At 46.9% G+C, this 26,825-nt stretch overlaps 1 protein-coding gene across 2 annotated transcripts in view; it reads right to left on the minus strand.

Annotated features, from left to right (window-relative positions):
- Positions 1-26,825, minus strand: part of PRKCB (protein kinase C beta) — a 321,917-nt gene that overhangs the window by 15,054 nt on the left and 280,038 nt on the right. For both annotated transcript variants that reach the window (XM_080831716.1, XM_080831715.1), the window contains exons 13-16: positions 25,193-25,331; positions 16,287-16,367; positions 15,890-15,997; positions 10,900-11,040 (exon numbers count right to left, since the gene is read on the minus strand). In XM_080831716.1, coding sequence (XP_080687842.1) covers positions 10,900-11,040; positions 15,890-15,997; positions 16,287-16,367; positions 25,193-25,331 — 469 coding nt within the window. The remainder of the gene's footprint in view (positions 1-10,899; positions 11,041-15,889; positions 15,998-16,286; positions 16,368-25,192; positions 25,332-26,825) is intronic.

The raw sequence follows: 26,825 nt of genomic DNA on the forward strand, positions 1-26,825 counted from the left end.
CTGGGTCACGCACACGTCTCGACATCCTGGCACTGGGGTTTTCACGGAGTTGGTATTTCTGGACAATCAGTGAGCTCAGTGCCATATAAATGAGAAGGAAGAGGGGTGTACAAGAGTGGAGGGGGGACTCTGACTTTATCCTACAGACATATACACAGGAAACCAGGAAGCTATGAAAGAGTGAAGCAGATCTCAAGGTACTGATAGGAAAGAGTCCACCAGCCGGAAGGCACAGAAATCGAACACGGTGGGCAAGCCTCCTTGTGTGATGCGGGGTATTTCTGTGTTTGCACACAGCCCGTCGAGATGGTCCCGCCAGAACCAAGGAGCCCTGAGTGGCTCTGGGAAGGAGAACCTAGCTGAGGACCGAGGGGGAGGGGAGGGGACTTAACTTTATTGTGTAGTTTTTGACGCTGCTTGCCTGTTTCACCCTTTCAGGGTTTTTTTGGTTTTGTTTTTAAAGGAGGGAAGATCAGAATACCCAATAATACGACGAGGTCAAAAAAGAGAAGACAAGGCTGCAGGAGGAGGTCACCCTGCAGTTACAGATGACTCCATGAGAGAAATGTCGACAAGGAGCGGTGGGGGCAGAGGCCAGACTGCACCAAGCCGAAGAAAGAACTGACTGTAGCAAGTGGACGCAGGTTTGAGGGAAGGGGTTTTTAAGAGGAGAAAGACTTAGCACGTTTATGTACCCAGGAGGATAAACCAGGAGTTGGGGTGGACATCTGCTGGGCTTGTGTACTGAGCAAGCATTCCCTCTTTTTCTGGGCATCGAGGCTTGACTTTTCTTAGAGGACCTGCCCCTTCTCCTCTCTCTGGATGTCAGGCATGGACGGGGCCAGGCCTCATTCCCAGGCATGGCGATTGCTATAGCAATGGGCATGTGGCCCCGTAGCTTCCAATGAGCCTGGGTTCTGGGCTGGTGGGAATTTTGGGAAAAAGCAGCTCTTTGGTGGGGGGCAAGGGGGCAAGAGTTGCTAAGATTATGAGATGAACTCAGGAAAGCTTTCTGAGAATGAAGGATGAAGTCAACGGAGAGGAAAGTTACTGCAGGGGGCATAGGGAGACGGATTCCTTCTGACTTTGTCTGAGACCCCGGATGCAGCCACAGGTGACGACCTGAGTTTTCTTGTTGTTGTTTAAAAGTCAGTTTGAGTCGGTTTTTTGTTTTTTGTTTTTTTTTTTTAAGATAGAATGTGAGAGCAGGGTCAGGCAGCAGAGAGAGAGAGAGAGGGAGAAGCAGACTCCCCGCCGAGCAGGGAGCCCGATGAGGAACTTGATCCCAGGACCCCGAGATCATGACGTAAGACAAAGACAGATTGTTAACCTACTGAACCACATAGGCGCCTCTAATCACAGGAGTTCTGATTAATGTGGAGAGAAGCTATAGGCACAGAGTGGACAGAGATGTGCAAAGGGGTGGGGAATGAGGGTTCAGTGCAGGAGGGAAGGGGAAGTCTTCCATGGAGGGGGACACCTGTTTGCTGACACACAGAGGGGAGAAGGTCATGGTCAAGATGACTACGTAGGTGCAGGAAGTTGAAAGCCATCCATCGTGGGCACCCACGGTCCTCGGTTTCTCCCATAACTTAGCAGATAGGATTATCAGCTGAGACCAAGGGGATGGACATTTCAGAAGGGAGATCTTCAGAGAAGAGGTCTGGGGACTTCTTTAGGGGACCTGGCTGAGATTGGAGCGTGGGTCTGGGGAGGCTGAGAGGGGTCAGGTTCTTCGCTGGACAGCAACGCTGGCATTTGCATTTGGGTCTGCTCCGTTCTAAGCCCACGTTCTCCGTGTTTGACCCAGTCCCCCTGAATCCATTTGCTCACCTTCTCCAGTTCGACCCTGTGGCAAGTACCCTTCTGGGGCACTGTGATAAGTAGTACAATCTGAGCAGAGTTCACGGCGGAATCCAAGAAGCTGGACTTCATCTACATTCATTCAATAGAGCCCATCCCCCAGAGAAGTGTTCGGACTCAGGCTTGGACCAACTCCAGTTCAAATCCCACCTCTGTGCAGCTGAGGCTGGGAGGTGAGAGAAGAAACACTGTAAAACCCAAGGATGTGGGCTCTGGAGGCGAAGAAACATCTTTAAATTAAACTGGCGCTCTGGCTTACCAGCCGTGTAACCAAGGGCACGTTACTTAACCTCTCTGAGCCTACTTCCTTACCTATACGAGGGAGTTAACAGTAGTATCTATTTCACAGAGTTGTTGTGAGGGTGAAATGAGATATACCAAGTAGACAGAGGGTTCTGTTCGCTAGTAAAATCGAATAATCTCATAGAACATGCCTGACCCATTTAATTGCTACTGTTGTAAATCATATTAATAAAGTCCTACATCCATTTAATGGAGGGTCCATCTTCTTGTCCTGGTTCTGTTATAGTCCCTGTGTAAGTCACTGAAGCAAATCTCTGGGCCTCTGCCTGCTCCTTTCTAGAATGATGGTATCTATACCCACTTCTAGACTTCTGTTCTCTTCAGTGGTTACTGCCAGACATGTCCTAATAGTTTTATGCTCTCCCCTAGCACGTGACCTTCTCATCTACCCTTCCAAATTCACCCTGTTGGCTGCTGTGCTGAGGGACAGCTCAAAGTCATGCACTTGGCAAGTGATCTAGGAACTTCACTTGGCCCAGGAGTCTGCCAATTCCAACCATCCGAAGGGAGCCTGGTTTGATGTGCAGTTTAAACAGGTTATCTGCGGGGGGCGGAGGGAAGGAAAGAGAGATAAACAGACAGGCTCTGGGCTCTGTGTCCTAAACAGCTCCTGGCTATTTGTCAGGGTCTGAACGTAGCCTAATATTTTGATGAGGATCTGTGCAAACTTCACACTCTGGATAGCGGAAAGAACAAACAGAACCGAGTGGGGAGTAGGAGACGTCTACTCCTTAATGAGCCCACCTGGAGGGGCTCTGATAGGATGCGGCCCCGTACCCTGCTCCCAGAGGTTACTCAACGGCTGCTGTCTCCGTCAGCCTCGAAATCAAAGCCTTAAGGAATGAGCAAGATTTGCATCTTTTAAAATCCTGCCAGTGAAGTGTAAAAGGTGTGAATATGCTTCTTGTTTGTTGCAATATTTTAAAATAAATTTTAAATCATTTGAATTGTTAAGGATCTCTAGTCTCTTTCTATTATGTAACAGATACCATTAGACGGTGGTATCCGGGCTCCTGCCCAGTACTGCAGTTTCAAACTGGAAAAGGGGCTCCCAAGTGTCTCTAATAATCTTTCCGAGGATCTCAGGCACTGCAGAGTCCATGGTTCAAGGCCCCGCTCCACCACCTGCTAGCTGCTGGACCTGGGGCAAATGTCCCCACCTTTCCAGGCTCCCTGCCCCCTCACCCATAATACGGGGACAGTGACACCTACCTCATACAGTGGTTTTGAGAATTAAACGAGGTACTACCTGGCACCGACAAGAACTCAGTATTTTCTCTAATAGATCTGACGTGCAAGGGTTTCAGAAGAATGATGTCAAATCCCAATTTTCAAAAGGGTATTGTTCTCCTGAGCGCTTGGTACGTCCTAGGGGAGCCAAGTTCCGTTCTTAAATAGATCATATCAAGTAAAAAGTTCGCCCCCTTTCCTAAGCCTTGCATTTGGAGTTTTAATCGCAAACATACAAAGGTTACACTTTGTGGCTTCCATTCAGAAATGTCAGCACATCAAACCCACACTCAGACACACACTCGGAGACGCTTACTCATACGGCGGAAAGGGCAATTAGGTCTGGAGAAGAATGTCACATGAACAGAAGTGCAGCTCATTAAAGCAGTACTTGAAGCTTCTGACCTCGGCTACGTAAACAAGGTTTTTGGATGACAGAATTACCGAGAAACCCAGTCCTGTGAGTGAGATTTCGTTCCCGAAGCAGTTTGGCATCTAGACCTCCCAGAGGATGCAGGCCGCGATGTGTGACCAGATCACCTATGCGGTGTTTTTGGAAAATGCTAATACACGAGAGGCAGTAGTGGTGTAGGATGGGGCCTGGGGGCTCTGTCTTTCTCAGCCTGCGAGCTCCCCGAGCTTTGTGGATGCGCTGATGCCTCAAACCATCTGGGGCTTTGTGTCAAGTGACGGGGTGGGGGCACAGGCAACCAGAGAAAGTGATGGGCATCAGCCTCCATCGTATGGGAGGGGTCGGAGTCAGTAAGGCCCGACCTCGGGGCTGGAACGGAAGGAAGCAGAGAGCCCGGCTGATCATGTCTGGCTGGTGCCGGATGGCTGCCCGGGATGAATGGCTGAAGGGAAAGGGGCTCTTCTTAGGGTCTGCCTCCCAACGAGCTGTACTCCCCCCCACCCGGGCGAGAGGGAACGGTCCATCAGATCGCTCCTACTATAGGACGGAAAGAGCCACGTTCCCTGGCGGGCAGTCGCTGTGCCTACACCCTTCAGTAGTTAAGACTCTGTGGATGGTTAAGGGAGCAGGGCATTCTTGTGACCTGGTTAGTTTTCTCTTCACTCCTCAATTTGCTGCATCTCTGCTCACAGCTGGGGAAGCTGATCCAAGGACTGCCCTCTGGGGAGCAGCCGGAGCCTGGAGCCCCAGGCTTGTGCCTCTACCTAGTTTTCACAGCAAGCTTTGCACTGGGCATTAGGGATGCTGCCTTATTTCACTAAGGCAGAATTCTTAATAGGCTGGGAAAGCCACCCAAATCGCAATCAGGGATTTTGAGTTAAACATACTACACCCGCATACCTTCTACTGTGCACCACACACCACAACTCTGCAAGCAAACACGCTCACCCTTGCTGTGGCCTCCGTGCCCCCTCGGTTACAGCACAGCCAAATTCCTAGCTGCTGGCCCAGACCAAGGGGATACCCCGGCTGTCATCCTCAGCACAAGGAACCTCCCTATAATTCACACGGACACGAGAGGGAACAACCCACTGTACAGTCACGCCCTCCTCTGTGCCCTGTAAGCTGGCCTTTGGAACTCCAGAAGCTTCCAGAACAACATAGTTCATTCATTCATCCTGCTTTTCGCCACCACCAGCAACTTGTTCCCACATTATGCTCGAGGAGCAGTTAGGCAGGCAGTCTGAAGGGATTCTCCCTCAACCATTCCTTCATGCCCCCTGGGGTAATTACTGAGCATCCTGCCAGGAACTGGGAAGCATGAGGGAGGCCAAGATGAACACAGCATGGAGGCCCTCAGCAGCTCCGTCCCATCCAAGTGCCAACTGCCTCCCACCTGAATTGTTGCAGGAGCCTCAGACCGGTCTCCTGATCTCACCCTTGCATATACAATAGTCAGAGTGATGCTTTTAAAACCCAAAGTCATGTCATTTCTCTGCTCAGGGCCCTCCAAAGGCTGCCCAGCTTAGCACGGAGTAAAAGCCAAAGATCCTCCTGTGGCCTAACTGATGTCACCTCCTTTTCCCCCTCTCCCTCATTCACTAGGCTCAGCACTTGGATTCTATGCTCTTCCTTGACCAATACCAGGCAAGATCCTGCCTCAGGGCCTTTGCACCTGCAATTACCGCTCGAACCACTCTCCACCCCCAAGATATTCACGCAGCTCCCTCCCTCCCGCACCTTCCTCCCATCTTTGCTGAAATGTCGGTGAGGCTTTCCAACCACCCTGTTTAAAATCAACCTCTCCCCAGCCCAGCTCTCTCCATCCCCAACTCTGCTTTGGTTTCCCCACAATGCTTGTCTACTTCTAACATATTTGCTGATTTCTGTGTTTATTACTTGCCCACTCCCTCTAAAATATAAGTTCCATGAGAGCAGGAAATTATATTATTTTTACTTCTGTGTCTTCAGCACCTGGGAGGGTCCCTAATATCAATAAACACTGGCTACTGAGATGACCTGGAGCGCCAGATAACATCCCAAAGGGACAGAACCAGAACACATTGCCTTTCCACCCACCGCTCCAGCACGCGTCCAGTCCCAGCCAGAGCCCGCGAGGACACCAACCAGCACCTCCTGCACACTGACGCACAGCAGTCTGCCACGTGGCCTGCACCACATTCACCAGCACGCTCCGTACTGAGGCTCATGTAGCCCATCGGTATGGTCTTCACCTCCCTGCATGCCCCACCAACCATGACAGGAACTGCCATTCTCCGTGGGACCATGCTCTAGCCCTAGCCACGATGAGCGTCGTCCCTGGCCCAGCAGCATCCCAGCACATGTGAAAACGAACGCAGGAGACAAACACACCCTGCTCCGAGGCATAGCCCCAAAGAACCCCGTGCGTTTCTCTGCACAGAGCCTCGGCCTCATATGTTTCAGCCATTCATGGCTTCATTCATTTATTCAAGAAAAATCATTAAGCACCTGCTAGGTGCGAAGCCTTCCGCTAAGCACCGGGACTCAACACTGACAAAGATAGTCACAACCTTTCAATCGAGTCGAGAAGACAGACATCGCACCGAACAAGCAATTACAATAGAGTGTGATGAGTTTGTGGTTGGGACACTAGTGGGTGATCCATCCCCAGGAATCAGGAAGAGCCTCGGCGAGGGGGAGGGAGCAAGGCCCCGCGAGAGATGGGGGCTAGAGGCCGCCGTAGCCTGGGGAAGGGCATGGACGTCGCAGGTGCTCTGCTGTGTACGGACAGAGCCGGGGAGGGACGAGGACTCCCTGCGTGTCTGAGCGACTGCAAGCAATTCAGAACTGCTTGCTCTTGGGGGGCGGGAGCCGAAGCTGGGGAGGGGGCCCCAAAAGCCAATAATGCTCCGGAACAGTCAGCATTATTCTGGGGGCAGCTGAGAGCCAGCAGGGAAGCTTTGAGCAAGAGGGACGCCATCAGACGCACATGTAGCCAAGTTACTCAGGTAAATTACAACACGCCAATGCTGGTGGGTCTCCGCGGTTCGGAAGGGTGCCCTGCAATCGGCTCCTCGCCATAATAAAAGTCAGCACTGGGAACAACCTCGAAGCTCCTGGTCTGAACCTCCAGTAACATCAGTGAAGCCCCTTTCACTGATGTTTGAATCGAACCCTCTGTTCTTGCCCATGGTTTTTCGCCTGCTGCACTCCAGTTAATAGCACGCGTGAATCAGGAACGCCAAGGATGCATTGCAGGCCTTGTAATCACCTGCAAGGCCCATGGCACTCTGCACACCCTTGCCGCGGGCCCTCCGGGATGTGTGCGGAAGGGGAAATGGGAGATCTCTGAGAAGGGGTGAGGACTCAGGTCGGCGTCCACAGCTACAAAGGCATATATGCAGGTTGACTCGAAAGAGGGGGTGGTATATCCATGATTATTCTTTTCTTTTTTCTTTTAAGATTTTATTTGAGAGAGAGACAGACAGAGCAACAGAGATGGCAAGAGAGAGCACAAGTGGGGAGGAGAGGGAGACGCACGCTTCCCGCTGAGCAGGGAGCCCCATGCGGCGCTCGATCCCAGGACCCTGGGATCATGACCTGAGCCGAAGACAGACGCTTAACCCACTAAGCCACTTAGGCACCCCCATAATTATTATTTCTAGTTCAGTCTCAGGGAGCAAGGGCCGTGCCTGCTTTCCCTCACTGCTGGTGGTGGAATGTCTTGAAGAATACAGCCCAGTCCAATCACTGTACTTTGAAAGTCAAAGTTAAACCCACGAGAGGGAATTCAAGACATCGGCTGATTGGAAATCCTATCAAATGCAGAACAGTCGAAGGATCCTCTTGATCCTTCTTAATTATTGCGGTATTTTTATAGTATCTAGGATAATAGCTACTTTTTTCTATGAGCCAGGCACTGGTTAGATCTTTCATACTCATTATCGCTGAGCTGGAAGTTCCAAAATATTTACCCAGTTGGAATGGACTCAGGGGTAAATAACTAGTACTAACAGGAACCAGTTAAATGTCAATCTGACTTTGAGCAATCACTACCCCAAAGACTATACACCGAGTCCATGGGCCACATATGACTTGTGGATGTGTTTAATGTGGCCTGAACGGTGTTTAATTTTTAAAAACGTGTTGCTGATACACCAAAAGATAGAGATCGCATACAAAAATCCTGATGAGGATGGGGGCATGAGGAGCCTGCCTCCTACAGGACCGACCCGGCCAGCCCAGTGCTTGGCTTATAGAAGATGCTCGGAGAAAGGCAGCTGTTCTTATGGATGATGTAAAACAGTATTACGATAATTAGTAACGGTCAGTAGGGTCTGCAACCATGCCGCTGGAGATAAGCATTCAGCTCTCAGTCTGCCCCTGTCCCCAGCCACCCCCCTCTCCTCTTTACATGATCTGCCTGGCTTCTAAGGGACCTGAGCCTGTGACCTGTTCCCAGAACAGTCCCCACCCATCACCCAAACTAGATGAGAACCAATGTCTTCCTCTTCAAGAGACTTTCCCCCACTGGGGCGCCTGGGTGGCTCAGTCGGTTAGGCGTCTGCCTTCAGCTCAGGTCATGATCCTGGGGTCCTGGGATCGAGCCCTGCATTGGGCTCTACGTTCAGCATGGAATCTGCTTCTCCCTCTTCCTCTGTGCACTGCCCCCCCCATACCCATTCTCTCTCTCAAATAAATAAATTAAATAAAATTAAAAAAAGAGGGCTTTTCCTCCTTGCCATGTTCCCCTGGCCTCGGCTCAGCTCATCTGCCTGAGCTTTTAACACTAAAGTCCATGGCAGAGAATATCAGCCTGGGGCACATCAGATTCAGGGGAGTGCCCCACCCCCCGGGCTTCTGAGGAGGGGCCTGAGCATTTCAGCCCTCCAATTCCCAGGGGATACTGCTGGTCTGGGGTGCCACCCTTTGAAACCACTGGTCTACAACTAAAGAATGAACTGTCCCTGTCATGGCAATGGGTTCAACGCTCATGAAGACGGGGTATTTGCAACCCTCCTCTGGCCAAGTGAAAGAGGACGGGGGGAAGGTACCCATTTTGAGACCTCATGAACAGCCCCACAAAACCCAAGTCAGTTTTGTGTCCCGTCTCTGAGCTCCCAGTTTCCTGAACAGACAACCGTTTCTTGTCTCCCAGGCTGCCATTTTAACCTTTTTCCAAATGGGTCATTAGCAGTGATGACACTGCCTGGCAAAGTCCCTCTCTGGCCCCGAGTGCACACATGGACACACCATCTCACGGAAGAGCATCAGTAGGCCTCGACACCGTTCGACCCCTCAAACACCCCACACCAAAGACATGGATCAACATGTGACCCGGCTACAAAAATAATGATCAACTGTCCCAGTGTGCCAGCTACACGCCCGGCCGGCAGTGAGGGTGTCATGCATCATGATGGTCCTCTGATGTAGCGACTGTTAATGTCACCACATCACAGAGGATGAAACAGGGGAGCAGAGAGGCGACCGGACTCATCCAAGTTCACCAGCTCCAGAATGATCCAGAGATTGTTGGTGGGGCCCACTGTATTCACTCGAGGGTCAGACACTATTAAAAATACTGTGCTGATGACCTAGAAGACACTAGGCATCTGGAGGTGATGTCATCTGGGACATGCTTGCACGTGGAAGGTGGGTGTGTGCGGGGGGGAGGACGTGGGGGTGTTTGGCCTGGAGAGCACAGGATTCGGGAGTGTAAGACCGGCCTCTGCAAAGGTCCGGAGGACGTGCTGCAGAGAAAGGCTCAGAGGGATAGTGGTTCTGGGGAAGCAGAGTTGACACCAACTTGTACACTTGCAACAGCTGGGAGGGCTGGGTGCAACTGGCTGTCTCCAAATAACCAGGCTTCCTGACCCCAGGGAGTGCCCAGAGAGACGCAGGACGCATCGGGGTGCTGGGAAGGCAGAAGCTAACGCGCCAGGTGGAGGGGAGGTGCGGCACCAGGCAGATGTAATAAGAATCAACAGGCGGTGGGGGGTGGGGGTGGGGGAGGGCTTTCTCCATCCTGCGTGCCCTTTGCCCCCTGGGCACTGTGGTCCTCCTCGAACAGAGTGGGACCGTGTGAGGTCTGGATCCCCGCTTCATCACACCCCGGCTGAGTGACCCCGGACAGAGCGCTTAACCTCTCTGAGCCTCCCTCCCCTCCCCCTCTGCCAAAGCTTGTTGTGAGGATCTCATCAGAAGCCACACGCGGCGCTCTTCACGTGGTACCCGGCACAGAATAAGGGACCAAGAATTCCTAATAGCAAAATAACTACCCTTGTCATCACGGAGCTCACAAGGTCGGGTTTCGGGGACGACATTTACGTGCACAGTTCAGCCTCCGGAGGACGCGTCACAGCTCATCGTGAAGTCACGGGGTCTCCCTTCTTAATCTAACCAAGAAACAGCCTGTCTGGGGAATTGCAGCTCGGTAAAATTCAGTGTGAACTCCTCCTCCCCGGGGGCTGACAAGGACTCCCGCTGAGCCTTTGGGGAAGGGAAACCCTCCTGGGTGCACACGACTGGGAAGGAGGCTTCTCCTCTTGTCCTCAAAGCGGGGTCAGCACTCAGAGCCTCCAAGAGGTCTAGGAGCACGCCAGCTTTTGCTTCCTTCTGTTTTGCCTAGGGTGGGAGCTGGCCGGTGGGGCCGTCTGATTTACTGACTCAGACGCGGTGTACGTTTCAGGATTACATTTAAATCCCGTGGAGGTAAACAACATGACCTTTTCAATGTCAGGATGAGGAGAAAGCGACACAGTCAAACCCAGGAAAGAACAAGGGCAAAAGGAGACTCCGCGTCCCTGTCCAAAACTGGATCTGAACTCCGCTCGCCACAGGACCCTCTCCAAAGAAACCGGCGAAGACAATTAACCATAACTGAACCGATTACACAGAAGCCTGGGGGCGACCGTCCTTCCCACCTTCGTAGAGGCCGGGCTGTGTGGAGGGGGAGCTCCGGTTTTGTACCCAGTGATGGTGTGCCTCAACTTACAGACATATTAGGGTAGAAGCATCGATGTCTCAGAGCACCGCGGGCGCACAAGACGGGAGAGGACAGAGCGTGTCATGCGTGTGAATCCAAGAGTCCGAGGGGACAGTTTACTTACGGCTTTTGGCTTGTACGGGGGCTGGATCTCTTTGCGCTCCAGTTTCTCCCAATCAATATACCGGAAAAACGCGTGCTCCTTGATGTCGCGTTCGCCTTCGGGTCCGCACCCCAGACGTTTGCCCGGGTGTTTGGTCATCAGCTTCAAGAGAACAGAAAGGCCGAATTTAATAAACTTCAGGGGAGGACGCCTAAGCCGTACAGAGAGGATAACTCCCGGGAATTAGGGAGGAAAGCGCAATGAGAGTCTCCATTTTTATCGGTCGCTTTCCGTCCCAGACAATAATTTCCCAGTGAGGTCTTTGGTTTTTGGTTTTTTTGTTTTTATTTTTTTTAAAGATTTTATTTATTTATTTGACAGAGATCACAAGTAGGCAGAGAGGCAGGCAGAGAGAGAGAGAGGGGAAGCAGGCTCCCTGCTGAGCAGAGAGCCCGATGCGGGACTCGATCCCAGGACCCTGAGATCATGACCTGAGCCGAAGGCAGAGGCTTTAACCCACGGAGCCACCCAGGCGCCCCAATAGTGAGGTCTTTGTAATCAGAGGACCCAACAACATTGCTACTTGCCCCAAAGCAAGATCGCTTATGGTTAATCGAACCTGAGCCTCAATGTGGTCCTGAACTTTAAGTGAGAAATGTCACCAGATGCATTCTTGTTGAAGAATGAGTTTTACGCAATTACTGGGGCATTTAATGAGAACAGTTTCAATATCTTCAAATTCCCCCACCTCCCACCCTGGGGAAGCTGGAGTGTGACCAAGGCAAAGGCCACATTCATTCTGATAATATTTGCATTTCTCAGTAAAGCACTTGTGAAAAGGACAAAATAGAAGAAAAAAAATATTAGTCGAATGGGCCCAAGTTTCAAGTAATTACTTTCTGAAAGCTCATTAAATAGTCAAAACCTAGCCCAGCTCATTTTGCTTGTATCACACATTACACAAAACTCCGCTGAGGTTTCTTTGGTGTTCCATTTAAATTACTTAATTATCAAAACCCTCCATCTTTGGGTCTCTGAGCCAGTGCTAAATAACAAGACAGACAGAGGCTCCAAGATGAAACCAGACAGACCTCCTCTCGTCAATGAATCCAAAGCAGCATGAAAATCTCTCTGATCCCGAGACTCGAGCAAATGCACCAAGAGCAAAGACAGAGGGGTTGTGATTAAAGAAACTAACAAACAAGCAAACAAAAAACAAAACCCAAAACCAACAAGAAGGCCTCAAGGAGGAAAAACAAGCAACTGGACCATACGAGACCAAGAAGCTTCCCAGAGCTGACCAGACACCATGATGCCAGAAACCTTAGACTGTGCCCAGGATTTGTGGATCACGGCAAGGAGATGAACACTGTAAGGATTCCTGGTTCCAGGTAACTTGTCATCGGAAACTATCCCCCTATATACACAAAAACACACCTATTCTCCATATACGCTTTTCATGCCAGGGGGAAGATCACCAGGCATTTATATTCCGAGGTGTTATGTGATCTGCACGCACAATCTTACCTAACTCTCACAATAACCCAACGAGGTGGGTATATTATTTTTCCAATTCCAATGACAAGGCAATTGACACTCAGAGATGTGAAACAGCTAGCAAGGACATGAAGAGACAGAGAGTGGCAGAGGTGGGACTCGATCTCATGTCTGTCCACTCCCGAACTTGGGTTTTTAATGAGAGAGCTCTTCTGGGGTGGGCTCCCCAGGGATATCTGTGGCTTGACTCGGTCGGGAAGGGTTTATAGAGGGCAAGCACATTGGACCAAGCCCTGACATTTGTGTAGGATTAGGATAGGAGGAAAGAAAGGGCTACAAGGTTCTGATTGGCACTACCACTAACATTAGGGCATCATTGGATGCCCTCTGTGTACGGAGTACTTCCTATGTGCCTAGGCTCTGCGCTCAAGGCTAGGCATTACTCTTCCATCTTTATTTTCATTTTACAACTATTATCCTCATTTCCCAGATAGGAAACTGGGTCCAGAAAAGAAGTCATTTGCCCAGAGGCACACAGCTAAGCTTTGAAGCAGATCTGCCCGACCCAGAGCTCTCGCTGCTCTGTGCTGTGCGGTCTGCCTGTTTTCATGCTAACGTGCGGCCAACTGGGGCTTCTGTCTGCTTTAAGTTTGTTCAAAGTGGGAGTGGCAATCTGAGCAAAGTCATACTAATTTTTTTTTTTTTCTGGTAGCAAATACGTTCTTTAATAGGATGGATATATAAAGGACCTTTCAATCGGAACGGAATGGGTTTCAAAAGCTTAGCTCCATTTCCGTGCAAGGACGAGGATGCCAGGCGAAGAAAAGCCGCTGCAAAGTCACCCGGCACTCCTAACGCGAGTCTCTGCCCAGTTACCGCACTCGGAGCTGATGCGCCCGAAGCCATGCAGACAGCTGGATTTAATCACTGTTCCATCTCTGATCATCTCCAGACGCATCCCCTGGGGCCCGCTGTTCGGGAGGAAGCATTTGCCGTTGGCTTGAGCAACCCTGCTTCTTTGGAGCCTCAGCCTTGAAGAAGGAGCCCACGCTGGACTCAGCCCGCTCAACCCAGAAAGGTCCTCGAACCCACGGGTAAGAAAGTCACACCAGTTAATCCTGAAGGTTATGGGTCCTAAATTAATAGAAATCTGCTCTACCAGGGAAACCGCTAATTGGAGCTGAAGCTGAATGCAACTGACCTGGAAAATCCTCTCTCCTCCATGACCCACTTAGATCCCCCAGCTGTCCGGGCAGGGCAGAGTGGGGAGGGGGAAGGTCTTGAGCACGTATTAATTAAGCACCTACTATGCGCTGATACCACACAAGAAGCTTTCTGTTACCTGATTTAATGCTCTCAAAAACCTCTGTTCCATGAGTAGTATTATTCCACTCTTAGAGATAAAGAAACAGAAGCCCAGAGGTGCAAAGTAGGACCATACACCAAGGAAGTAGAAGTGTCGAGATGTGCAGAGGGTCTCCATCTCCCAAACCCCCACTTTAAAAATTCCTATTGTAAGGGTGCCTGGGTGGCTCAGTGGGTTAAAGCCTCTGCCTTCGGCTCAGGTCATGATCCCAGGGTCTTGGGATCGAGCCCCGCATCGGGCTCTCTGCTCCGTGGGGAGCCTGCTTCCTCCCTCTCTCTCTGCCTGCCTCTCTGCCTACTTGTGATCTCTCTCTCTGTCAAATAAATAAATAAAATCTTTAAAACAATAAAAATAAAAAATAAAAAATTCCTACTGTTGTGTATCCATATTTAAATGCCAAGAGAGGCCTGGCAGGTAACATAGTGGTACCCAGTATTAGTAATAACAATCACAATGGCCCATGCTCTGTTGTAAGAACCAGGCTCTGTCATAAGGGGTTCACTTGCACTGACCCATTCAATCCGTACTATCATTAGCCTCGGTCCACAGACAAAGTTGAGGGACTTACCCACGACTGTAGGGCTAATAATGCCGGGACCAGGATTTGAACCCAGATGGAACTGAGCCAGATGGAGAGTTCTGCAAATTGGAGAGGGCATGCCCTATCTAGAGGGGACATGGGCTTCCCACCCAGCTGGCTGATGCTTTCTTTATAGGAATGACAGACCAGCACGGTGAGATCAGATTTTTCAAGAGAAACCGGAAAGTTAATGCTTATGGGAAATGCCTGCTCTTGAGACGCTGACAATTATTAAACAACCTAAAAGCTCAGTGTATGACCTCCGCGCCCACTCCTCCTCCCCCACGAGACTATGTCTAGGGGGTTTCTGCACTGACCTTACACCGGGCTAGTGATTCACCAGGAGTGAGGATCCAGGTGGTGTTGATGAGGCGCTCTAGATGGAGACCCTGGCCCAGCTTTTACAAACTGCTTGAATTTTCCAGATTTTCTGCACCTAGCCTAGCTCACGGGGCATCTGACTCGGGCCAGGAAGAGCAGGGCTGGATTGGGCTTTGGGAAACCTACAAATAAACCCAAGGATCTAGGACCAGCAGCCCTGGTTTCTTCAGACACACAGGTGGGAACCCACTGGGAAGGCATGGCCATGCCCCAACCTTGAGAATGCACCTGTGCCCCCCAACTGGTAGGAGACTGAGTACTTCATAAAGGCAGCCTCCACGGGCCATATTCTCTGGGGCTCTCCCAGCATTGCCTGCTCACCTGCATCAGAGCTGAAATGCTACCACATCTGGATAACCGGTTTAAAGGGAGTGGTTTTTAAGCCACCCAGGGACTTCTGCAAAATACTGATGTCCAGACCATCTCCAGGGTGAGCCTGAGGTTTTGTACGATCCGAAGAAGTACTTCAGGTCATTGTGATGGCATGAAAGGTGAGAACCGCTGATCTCCAGGGACTCAGCCAGGTCACTGTGAGCACTTCGTGGCCCAGTGCCAGGTGCATAACAAAGCAATCCTTACTGGCAAACACAGGCCCTGCCTTGTCTTCAACCACTGCCATGTACACAGTGCATGTGATTTTCAGCCATTTGTGGGGTGTGGGGGGGAGACTAGGGGTTCCGAAGGCACTACATTTGGGTCAGCTTATCCAGAGAATCCCTTAAACTCAGTCTTTCGTGATATTCTCATAGGACAGAAGTTACACGCTGTTCATGTTAGCCATGCACATAAGCCGCAGAGAAGGGCAAGGTTGTCAGATAGGCACTGCCGACCTCTCGTACCCTTTCCCATGGGTTCCAGCTCTTTGGCAAGGTCTCTGCGTTTCCTATCTCATTCATCCAATATGCATTCCCCTGTGCGGGCTAGCGCCTGGAGCCCAGCCAGCAGCAAGATACAGCTGCCGGCAGACCTCTCCAGTGCTTGTGTGCAGACTGGAAAAAAGCTCCTTTTGCTCCAGGAGGTAGCAGGTGCACGCCAGGCTCACAGGCCAGCAAGTGGGGGGAGGGGCAGAGTTCAGTCTCCATCTCCCCACCCCCACCGTCCCCCAGGTGAGGTGTCCTCGAGCAGGGCACAGCCTGCCTTCTCTGCATGTGGTGGTCCCGGCCACAAGCTTTCGGGGGCTCACTCACCCCTTTGCAGATGGCCACAGCTTCCTTGGACATGGACTTGGGGTAAGCCACGTTGTGTTCCATGATGGACTGGAAGAGCTCATCCTCATCCTCGCCTTCAAAGGGTGCCTGTGGGACAGAGGAGAGTGTGGGAGGACAGGGATCCTGCCTAAAATCCTCCCCATTTGCCCTGAACCACCGGGCCCTTTTCCCTGGGAAAAGATTCTCCTTTCACTCAGAAGCTTCCAGGGAAAAGATTAGGAAAAACATTCTAAAGACTGGGGTAACCCCAAGGCCGTGGAAGTCACAGGGCTTCCAACCTAGACACCGGTATCAAGCAGACACCCTTCTTCTAGAGAAACCATGCAGATGGGGGTAGGGGAGGACTTTTCTTGCAAATCACTTAAAATTAAATTACCTGCCCAGCCAACATTTCATACAGCAGGACTCCGAAGGCCCACCAATCCACAGACTTCCCGTAGGGCTGGTAGGCAATGATCTGGAAAACAGAAGCCATTCCATCAGGGAGGCGGGTAGGTTCTCGCCAAGGCTGGAGGCTGGAGACCAAACGCTCACTCCTTTTAGTAAGCGCGGAGCATCCTGGGGCTGGGAGGAGGAGGGGGAGGTCTTCCCTGGCCTGCCCTCTGCCTACTAGGAAGGATGAAATCAGCTGTTACAGTCCCAGATGTGGGCCACTGTCAAAAAGAGTGACTGAGGAGCCCAGTGTCCACTTACCCACCTTAGGAAGACGGATCACCTTTACCGGGGGGGCCCCCGCAGGTGCGGGGAAAACTGTGGATGCCACAACCGCCTTCCCAAAGCATTTAGCCCAGTGTGTTCTTGTTCATTTCGATACGGTGAGTGTGGCATCCTTAAGAAGGAAAACCGTCTTTGTTTCTCAGGACAAAAGTAAAAAACCTTTACACAACCACAGGAATGCGCTTCACACTACTGAACTGTACACTTAGGGAAGGTTACGACGGTAAATCTTATTTTCATTCTTTTTACCACAATTAAAGAATCTTAGGTTAAAAAGTTGTAATAGTACTCGTACTGTTTTACTACGTATTTAAAAATACCAATAAGCAATAAATAAATAAATAAATAAATAGACAAGCTAAGTAAGAGAACACAACTAAAATCACCCATAATCATTCATCAAGAGAAAAATGATGATAGCTCTTTCGGTTTATTTCCTCTTCGAGTCTTTTTTATTAATACACAGTAAAGTGCACCTATGCAGGTGTTTTATGTAAACACAAACACGTTAATATGTGGAATTTTAATGAAGTAACCCATTCTGGCCTCTGCCTCGCATTCCGTTGGATGGATAATACCAAAATCTACTTTGCCAGTTCCCAGCTGATCAGGTTTCTTCTGATGCTACCATACAGATTCTTATAACTGGGTATATGGACATTTGTCCAATTATTTCCTTCAGAAAAATTCCTCAAAATAGCATTATAGTGGATCAAATGGTAGTTTTAAAAATTTTTTTAATTTAAAAAAATGTTTTTAATTTTAAAAATTTCAAAAAATCTGTAGTTTTTAGAAGTTATTTTTATTTACTTTTCATCATGATAGATGTTCTTCCTTTAATCCCCATCACCTCTTTCACTCATCCCCCCCCCCAACCTCCCCCATCTGTTTGTTCTCTGTAATTAAGAGTCTGTTTCTTGGTTTGTTACCCTTTTTCCCCCTTTGCTCCTTTGTTTTGTCCCTTAAATTCCACATACGTGTGAGATCATATGATAATTGTCTTTCTCTGACTTATTTCGCTTAGCGTTATCCTCTCTAGCTCCATCCATGTCATTGCAAAGGGCAAGATTTCATTCTTTTTATGGCTGAATCACATTCCAGAGAGAGAGAGAGAGAGAGAGAGAGAGAGTGAGTGCACAAAAGCACACATCTTGTTGATCTATTCATCTACTGACGGACACTTGGGCTACGTCCTCAGTCTGGCAATTTTTTTTTAAAGATTTTACTTATTTATTTATTGGACAGAGAGAGATATCACAAGTAGGCAGAGAGGCAGGCAGAGAGTGGGGGGGGGAAGCAGGGTCCCTGCTGAGCAGAAAGCCCGATGCGGGGCTCGATCCCAGGACCCTGAGATCATGACCTGAGCCAAAGGCAGAGGCTTAACCCACTGAGCCACCCAGGTGCCCCCAGTCTGGCTATTTTAAATAATGTTGCAACAAACACAGAAGTACATGTATCCCTTTGAATTAGTGTTTTGGTATCTTTGGGGTAAATATCCATTAGTGCAATGACTGCATCATAGGGTAGTTCTATTTTTAAGTTTTTGGTGAACCTCCATACTGTTTTCCGCAGTGGCTACACCCACCTGCACTCCCACCAACAGGGGAAGAGAGTTCCCCTTTCTCCACATCCTCGCCAGCACCTGTTGCTTCTTGTGTCATTGATTTTAGCCGTTCTGACAGGTGTGAGGTGGTATCTCCTCACGGTTTTGATTTGTATTTCCCTGATGCTGAGTGATGCTGAGTACCTTTTCATGGGTCTGTTAGCCACCTGGATGTCTTCTTTGCAAAGAGGTCTGCTCACATCTTCCGCAATGGTATATATGGTTTTAAGGTTTTCCATATTTATTACCAAATTGCCAGAGTACAGCAAAGTCTAGAATAGCCATGTGGCCATCCTTCTCTCAAGTCAACTGTGTCAAGGGGTTTAAAAGGGGATCTGTAGCAAAGCTTCAGGGAAGGGGCGAGAGGGTCAGACCACCCCGACTCTGAATCCTGATTGCTATTTCGACCTGTGTGGCCCTGGGGGAGGTTATGTAACTTCTTGATGTCTAGTTTCCTCCCTGACAAAAGGAATTTTATAATATCCATGTCATAGGGTTTTGTGAGGATGAAAGAAAAATGTGTGCTTCTCACACATTTTGTCCTCAAAATGTCATCTGTAACTAAAAGGTTCTCTCATTCAGTGGTTGTTTTACTCAATGAATGTGTCCGAGCAAACTTGGCTGTAAAACGAATGTCCGTTTGTTGAACTCCATCGGCTTCCACCCTAACGTCAGAAACACCCTCTGAGGAGAATTAAACCGTAAGAGACCGAAGGGAAGCTTTCTGTGAGAACACTTATTGAAAGTGTTTCCACACCTTTAAAGTACTTCCCGTCTTATTTGATCCTCATGACAACCTCACAAGTTAATCCTTTTACAAAGGAAAATAGAGCCCGGGAGGTGCAAGAAATTCCAGAAGGTGAGGTGGTTAGTTAATGGCAAAGCCAGGGTGAAAGCTGGACCCCTGCTTATTTCTTCCATCAGGGGCTGTCAGAGGGAGCGGCTTCCCCAGGAACACAACTCCACGTGTCTAGTGCATCGAAACCACCGGGAATTCTGGAAAATCACAGCTATGGGGTCCTCCCCACAGAGACGCGGATTCAGTTGATATTGGCTAATGACTGGGCGGCCTACAGTTTAAGAGCACCCCTGGTGACAGTGAACCAGAGATTACTGAACTCATGGCAGATCAAGGAATTGTCTGATGCCCTAACTACTTAACAAAATGGTAATAAACTGAGGTAGGACCTGTAGGGGAAACACCACTGCCGTCTAATACGAGCGTTCCCTGCTTTTCGAAAGTTTGCCTTTTACTACATAGCTTTTATGAAAGACCTATATTAGGACCTGTTTGCATTAACCAAAGGAAATCCGGAGAGGACTTTTCCTTTTTAGATAAAGGCAAAAAGTGAAAATAGAGTTCTGCGTTTGGTTTGCAGGGAGTCCCTAAGGAGGCCCCGAGAGTGGCGCCACCAAGCTCCTTCCCAGGGAACAACACCCAGTATCGAGCCGCCATAGCTCTGAGTGGTGTGAGCCATCTGTGTTTGATTTCAATTTATTTTATGCATCGCTAGCCAGATGTGTCCTCGGGTATCAGAAAAGCCCAAGAGGTTATTTCTTGAGAACGCCAAACTTTTTTTTTTTTTCCATATAAAACTGCTATTGCTATAAAACTGCTTCTTCAGGGGCTCCTGGGTGGCTCAGTTGGTTAAGCAGCTGCCTTCGGCTCAGGTCATGATCCCAGGGTCCTGGGATCCTGCCCTGCATTGGGCTCCCTGCTCAGCAGAGAGCCTGCTTCCCCCTCTCCCTCTGCCTGCCACTCTGCTTACTTGTGCTCTCTCTCTATCCCTCTGTCAAAATAATACAATCTTAAAAAACAAAACAAAAACAAAACTGCTTCTTCGCTTCACACCATTTTGGCTCGCAAAAGTTTTCGTAGGAATGCGCTATGGTCAATAGTAGGGGAAATCTATAAATGATTTTTTAAAAAAGATCACTTTTAATTACTCAAGTAATATACAAATATATTTACCTTGTGAAAAATGTACACAGCATACAGATTGGGCTACATTTCTCCTTACCATGCTCTTACCCTCAGAAATAACCAGTTATCAAATCAGTCTGGAACCTTCCAGATTTTCTACGCTTTTACATGTATTTCTCCACACTCACAGGAAACATATAGCAGTGTTCTATGTATTATCATTGTTTCCATATATGGTATCCTATTGTATTGAATATTTTGTACCTTGAATTCCCCCCTCCCCTTCCCCCACCCAAGTTTACAGAGAAAAAGTCGACACACATCACTGTACAAGTTTAAGGCATATAGCAAGATGGTATGATTTACATATATTGTGAAAATGATTAAAATCAGTTCAACTAACATCCACTTTCTCATATAGATACTATAAAAAGAAAAGAAAGGAAAAAGAAAAAAGTTTTCTCACTTGTGATGAGAACTCAGTATTTATTCTCTTAACATTCTTATATATCACAGAGCAGTGTTCGCTATAGGCATCATGTTGGACATTACATCCTTACCCCTTACTTCTCTTACAACTAGAAGTTTGTACCTCTTGACCCCTCTCCCGCAACCCCCTCCCCATCTTCCACCTCAGGGAACCACAAGTCTGATCTCTTTTTCTCTGAGTTTGGTTTTCTCTTTTCTTTTTTCAAGATTCCACATGTATGTGAGATCATACAGTATTTGTCTTTCTCTGACTTATTTCACTCAGCATAACGCCTTCAAGGTCCGTCTGTGTTTTCTATGGCTGAATTACAGTCCATTGTGTATATACACCACAACTTCTTTATCCATTCATCCATTCATGGACACTTAGGTTGTTTCCATGTCTTATAAATAATGCTACAATAAACATGGGAGTGCTGATACCTTTTTGAATTAGTATGTGTATTTTTCCCCCCTTTGGATATAGTCCCAAAAGTGGAATCACTGAGTCATAGGGTGGCTCTATTTTGAATTTTTTTTATTTTTATTTTTTGAAGATCCTCCACACTGTTTTCCAGAGCGGCTGCACCAATTAACAGTCCCACCAATGGTCACAAGTGTTGTCTCTTCTCCACATCCTCGCCAGTAGACGTTATCTTTTGTCTTTTTGACAATGGCCATCCTAACAGGTGTGAGGGGATCATCACATTGTGGTTTTAATTTGCATTTCCCTAATGATGAGTGATGCTGAGCATCTCTTCCTGTACCTGTTGGGCTTTTGTATGTATGTATGTATGTATTTATTTAGGAGAAATGTCTATTTGGGTCCTTTGTTCATTTTTTTTTTCAGCCAAGGGCTTCTTTTTTTTTTTATTTTAATAAACATATAATGTATTTTTATCCCCAGGGGTACAGGTCTGTGAATCTCCAGGTTTACACATTTCATTCCCGTCATCCTTTGTTCATTTTTTAACTGGGGTATTTGTTCTGGTTTGTTTGCTGTTGAGTTGTATGAGTTCTTTACATAGTTTGGATATCAATGCCTTACCAGATATATGGTTTACAAATGCTTTTTCCCATTCCATAGATCCTTCTCTCACTTTGTTGGCGATTTCCTTCAGTGTGCAGATGGCTTTTAGTTTGATGTGGTCATACTTGTTTTGATTTTGTTGCTTATGCTTCAGGTGTTATATCTTAAATATCATGACCAAGACCCACGTTGAGGAGTTTTGCTCTATGTTTTCTTCTAGGAGTTTCACGGTTTCAGGTCTTACATTTAGGTCATTAGTCCATTTTGAGTTACTTGTTGAGTGGTGTAGGATATATCTGGTCTCATTCTTTTGCATATGAAGACCCTAATATCTCAGCACCGTTTATTAAAGAGACTGTCTTCTCCATTGAGTATTATTGGCTTCCTTGTCAAACATTAGTTGACCACATATGCTTTGGTTTTGTTCTGTGTGCGTTTTTTTTTTTTAAGATTTTATTTATTTATTTGACAGACAGAGATCACATAGAGGCAGAGAGGCAGGCAGAGTGGGGGCGGGGGGAAGCAGACTCCTCGCTGAGCAGAGAGCCCGACGCAGGGCTTGATCCCAGGACCCCAGGACTACGACCTGAGCCCAAGGCAGAGGCTTTAACCCACTGAGCCACCCAGGTGCCCCTAGGGTTCTTGATTCTGTTCTGTTCGTCTACTTAACCTGTTTTTAGGCCAATACCATATTGTTTAATGACTATAGCTTTATAGTATAGCTTCAAGTCAAAAGTTTGCCTCCTGCTTTGTTCTTTTTTTTTTAATCATTTCTTTTTTTTTTCTTTCCTTTTTTTCTTTTCAGAGAGCAAGATAGAATGCACATGAGTGGGGAAGAAGGTGGGGCAGAGGGAGAGGGAGAAAGAGAATCTTAAGCAGGTTCCTGAGGAGCTTGACATGGGGCTCGATCTCACAACCCTACGATAATGACCTGAGCCAAAATCAAGAGTCTGACACTTAACTGACTGAGCCACTCAGGCACCCCTTTCTTTCTCAAATCTTTGGCTATTCAGTGTCTTTTGTGGTTCCACATAAATATGGACAGTGTTGTTTTTTTTTTTTAACCTCTGTCAAAATGCAGTTGAAATCCTGGTAGAGATTGTACTGAATCTATTGATGGCTTTTGGTAATATTGACATTTTAATAAAATTAATTCTTCTAATTCATGAACATGGGACGTCTTTCCGTTTATTTGTATCTTCTTCAATTTCTTCTGGCAATGTCTTGTAGTTTTCAGAGTAGAAATATTTCATCTCCTTAGTTAAATTTATTCCTAAGTATTTTATTGATTTTGAGGTATTGTAAACGGGATCCATTTCTTTATTTCGTTTTCAGAAAATCTGTTGTCAGTTTATAAAAATGCTACTGATATTTGCATACTAATATTGTATCTTGTAACTTTACTGAATTCATTGATTAGATCTAACACTTTTTGGTTGAGTCTTTAGGATCTTCTACGTATAGAATCATGGCATATGCAAACAGAGACAATTTTTACTTCTTCCTTTCCAATTCTGATACTTTTATTCTTTTTCTTGCCTGGTTGCTCTGGCTAGGGCTTCTGGTGCTATGTTGCATGGGAGTTGTGAGAATGGACACCATTGTCTTATCCCTATTTTTTCTGCATCTATAAAAATGATGTGATTCTTTTCTTTTATTCTATTAGTGATGTATTACAGTGATTGATTTGCATATGTTGAGTCATCCTTGCATTCCAGGAATAAATCCCACTTGATCATGGTGAATGATCCTTTTAATGTGCTCCTGAATTCAGTCTACTAATTTTGTATCTATATCCATCAGGGATATTGGTCTGTGGTTTCTTTTTAGTAGTGTACTTTTCTGCTTTTGGTATTAGAATAATGCTAGCCTTGTAAAAATAGTTTAGGAGTCTTCTCTCCTCTGATTTTTTGGAAAAAAAAATTGAGAAAAATTGGTGTTAATTTTTCTTTGAATACTTGGTAAAATTCACCAGTGAAGCCATCTAGTCCTGGACTTTTCTTCATTGGGAGATTTTTTTATTCCTTACTCTATCTCCTTACCAGTAATTGGTCTATTCAGATTTTCTACTTCTTCCTGATTCAGTCTTATTAAGTTGCATGTTTCTAAAAATTTTTCCATTTCTTCAAGGTTGTCCAGCTTGTTGGCATACAGTTGTTCACTTTCCTTGACTTTTTTCTCTTAACAATATGTTTCAAAGATCTTTCCATATCTCACTCTATATCTCTACCTCAGTCTTTTTTGAATTAAATTGATGTTGTATTTCATACTATAAATAATTCAGTCTATTATCCATTCCTTGATCAACAGACATCGTTTCAGTTAGTACATAAGAGCTGCATGGTACTTTTTTTTTTTTTAAGATTTTATTTATTTATTTGACAGACAGAGATCACAAGTAGGCAGAGAGGCAGGCAGAGAGAGGGGGGGAAGCAGGCTCCCTGCTGAGCAGAGAGCCCGATATGGGGCTCGATCCCAGGACCCTGAGATCATGACCTGAGCCAAAGGCAGAGGCTTTAACCCACTGAGCCACCCAGGCACCCCTGCATGGTACTTCTTAATGTGAATGTACCATATTTTCGCTAACCCTTTTCTTATTGGTAGTTATTGAGACTGTTTCCTATTTTTCGTTATTTAAAAACAGCACTGTAATGAAGAAAGGATTTTGAACATACATCATTTCAGCCATGTGTATGTATGTGTGTGTGTGTGTTGTGCGTTACAAGCTAAGTTCCTAGAAGAACTGCTTTGGTAAAAGAGTATGCAGGTTTTAAATTTTGTGGCAAATTATTTAGTTACATGGTGGCCTCCCATCACCATTGTTCCAAATAAGTGACTGACAGTCAAGAAAAGAATTCTAGAATACCCATTTCCAAAACTCTGTGCCACATCCTCAGTTCCTTTCCTTAAAAATCTAGTAACAGATTGCAAAATGCCACTTCTCTAAGCACCAATTCAGAGAAAAGGGAAGGCTATCATCTGGCACAAATTCGGTACCATGACATGTTGGGGAAATCCATTCTGCAACTGACCGTTTCCTTTGGGAAGGGAGGGGGAGGCACCAGAATTAAATCTTTTCCCTTTCATTTATATCTTACTCACAGAAAGAAAAATTCTAAGTCTTTCAGGGTTTAGTATCAGTACATAGATCCTGTGTCATATGTCAGCTCAGGAAAGCCCTCTCTCTCTTTCCCTCCTCTTAACAAGCATTTCAATGTCATAATGAGGCAGTATCATATGGCCATGAGCCATAGCAGCTTGAAGAATTTTCCTGATGTGTGGTGGATGGTTCTTTTTGAGTTTTATTTAAATTTTCCCCCAAACCTTGATGTATTTTGGGCCTGAGCTTCTGGATGTGTGCAAAGTTAATTTGCATGTGTGATCTCCAAGGAACGGTTTAGAGTATAGGAGAAGGACTAGCCTGAGGTTTGCTTGCCAGGTACCCCCCTGGCCCTTTCCCAGCTCTGATACGGTCATTAAGGGTACAGGGGAGACATCAATGCAACAGAGACAAGAGTTAGGGGTCCCATCAGCTCTTACCTCAGGGGCGATGTAGTCTGGAGTTCCACAGAACGTCTTGGTGGTCACCCCATCCCAGATGTTTTCCTTACACATGCCAAAATCAGCAATCTTGATGTGGCCCTCTGAATCCAGCATCACATTGTCAAGTTTGAGGTCACTGCAGCAGACATAAAAATTTAAGGATTTAACAAATGCTATTTATTTCAAAGCAACCAACAGCCAGCCACTCAGGACGTGCAAAACACTGTGCTAGGTGTTGGGGAAGATCAGAGGTGAGTATGAGCTGGCCCTTGCGCTCTGATAGTTTATTATCCGGCCGATAAAGAGGGGTCCACAAACTCGTCTGTTTCTCTTTTTCTACAGACCCAATTGTGCCAAGCGTCTCACGAGGACACGATGAGATGGCAGCTCTGGCAGGGGAGAGCCGCAGGAAGCTCAGTAAAGAGCAGAACATCCACAGAGGCCTCTTGTAGCCAGCAGCATTTCAAGAGTCAGTCCTTGTACTTTAAGGACCGCTTATATTCCATAGTAAGATACATTTTTCACAAAATTATTTTTTGAAAATATCTCTGAAGATCAAGGAGGAAACAAACACACAAACAAACAACGGATGGAAAGAAGTTTATTTAGTTTCAAGTGCTCCAGGCTCTCCTAGGCTGATTCCTAAGACATGACCTCCAGAGTTCCCATAGACTCTCTCACTCAAAAAAAAAAAAAAAAAAAAAAATGGGTTGCACACCTACTATGTGACAGGCATTATACTTGGAGCTGGGTATATACGGTGAACAAAGTAAACGAACATTTTGCTTTTATTCAGATTAAATTCCAGTATAGGGAAAAAGATAATTAACAGGTGTCCAAATCTATAATTATTACATGATTATTAATTATAATTATTATATATTATCTAATTATTAGATGATTATTGATTTTATGACTACTATCGATTTTGATGGGCAGTGTGAAGAAAATGAAGAGGATGATGAATTAGTAATTGGGGAAGGTTTCTGTAAACAGGATGCCAGAAAGGTGTCATCTCCATGGAGGTAACATTTGAACTTTAACCTAAAGGACATCTGCTACACTCACATTCTTCCATTTTATCTGTGTTGATGAGGAGAGCTTGATTATTTTTAGCAATGCCTGCACATTCCCAGCATATTGGATTACTTCAATATCAACACACTTTTCTCCTCCCTAAACATTTACTCCAATGTCAACACTTGGTGTTTCAGTATCCATGAGCAGTGGTGATCTATGGGCCAGTCTTTCTCAATCTCAGTAGAGTCCAGTAGAGTTACCTCCTGAGAGGTAAGGGGGTCTACTATTCAATTCAGATCCCTATCTTAAATCACCTTCATTTGGTGGTGGACATCTGTGGTCCCTGCCTAATTTAGCATCTTGTGAGGACAACCTCCCCATATTCCTCTGAAGGACCATCCTTCCCTGATTCTCAAGCCATATAATATTGGTGGTAGTGATCCTAGCTCCTGGCTCCTCAAGTGGTCATGGGGGCCGATCCTGGCCATTGGAAACACCTCATTCTGCTGGTCACAGTGACTGTGCCAGGAATGGCCATGTGACCTAATATGAGTTAATCAAAGCCATTGAGCAATGGCTCTGGCACTATTGTTAGGAAAGAAATGAGCTC

This window comes from Martes martes (genome assembly GCF_963455335.1).
Source record: "Martes martes genome assembly, contig: SUPER_18_unloc_1, whole genome shotgun sequence".
Lineage (NCBI taxonomy): Eukaryota > Metazoa > Chordata > Mammalia > Carnivora > Mustelidae > Martes > Martes martes.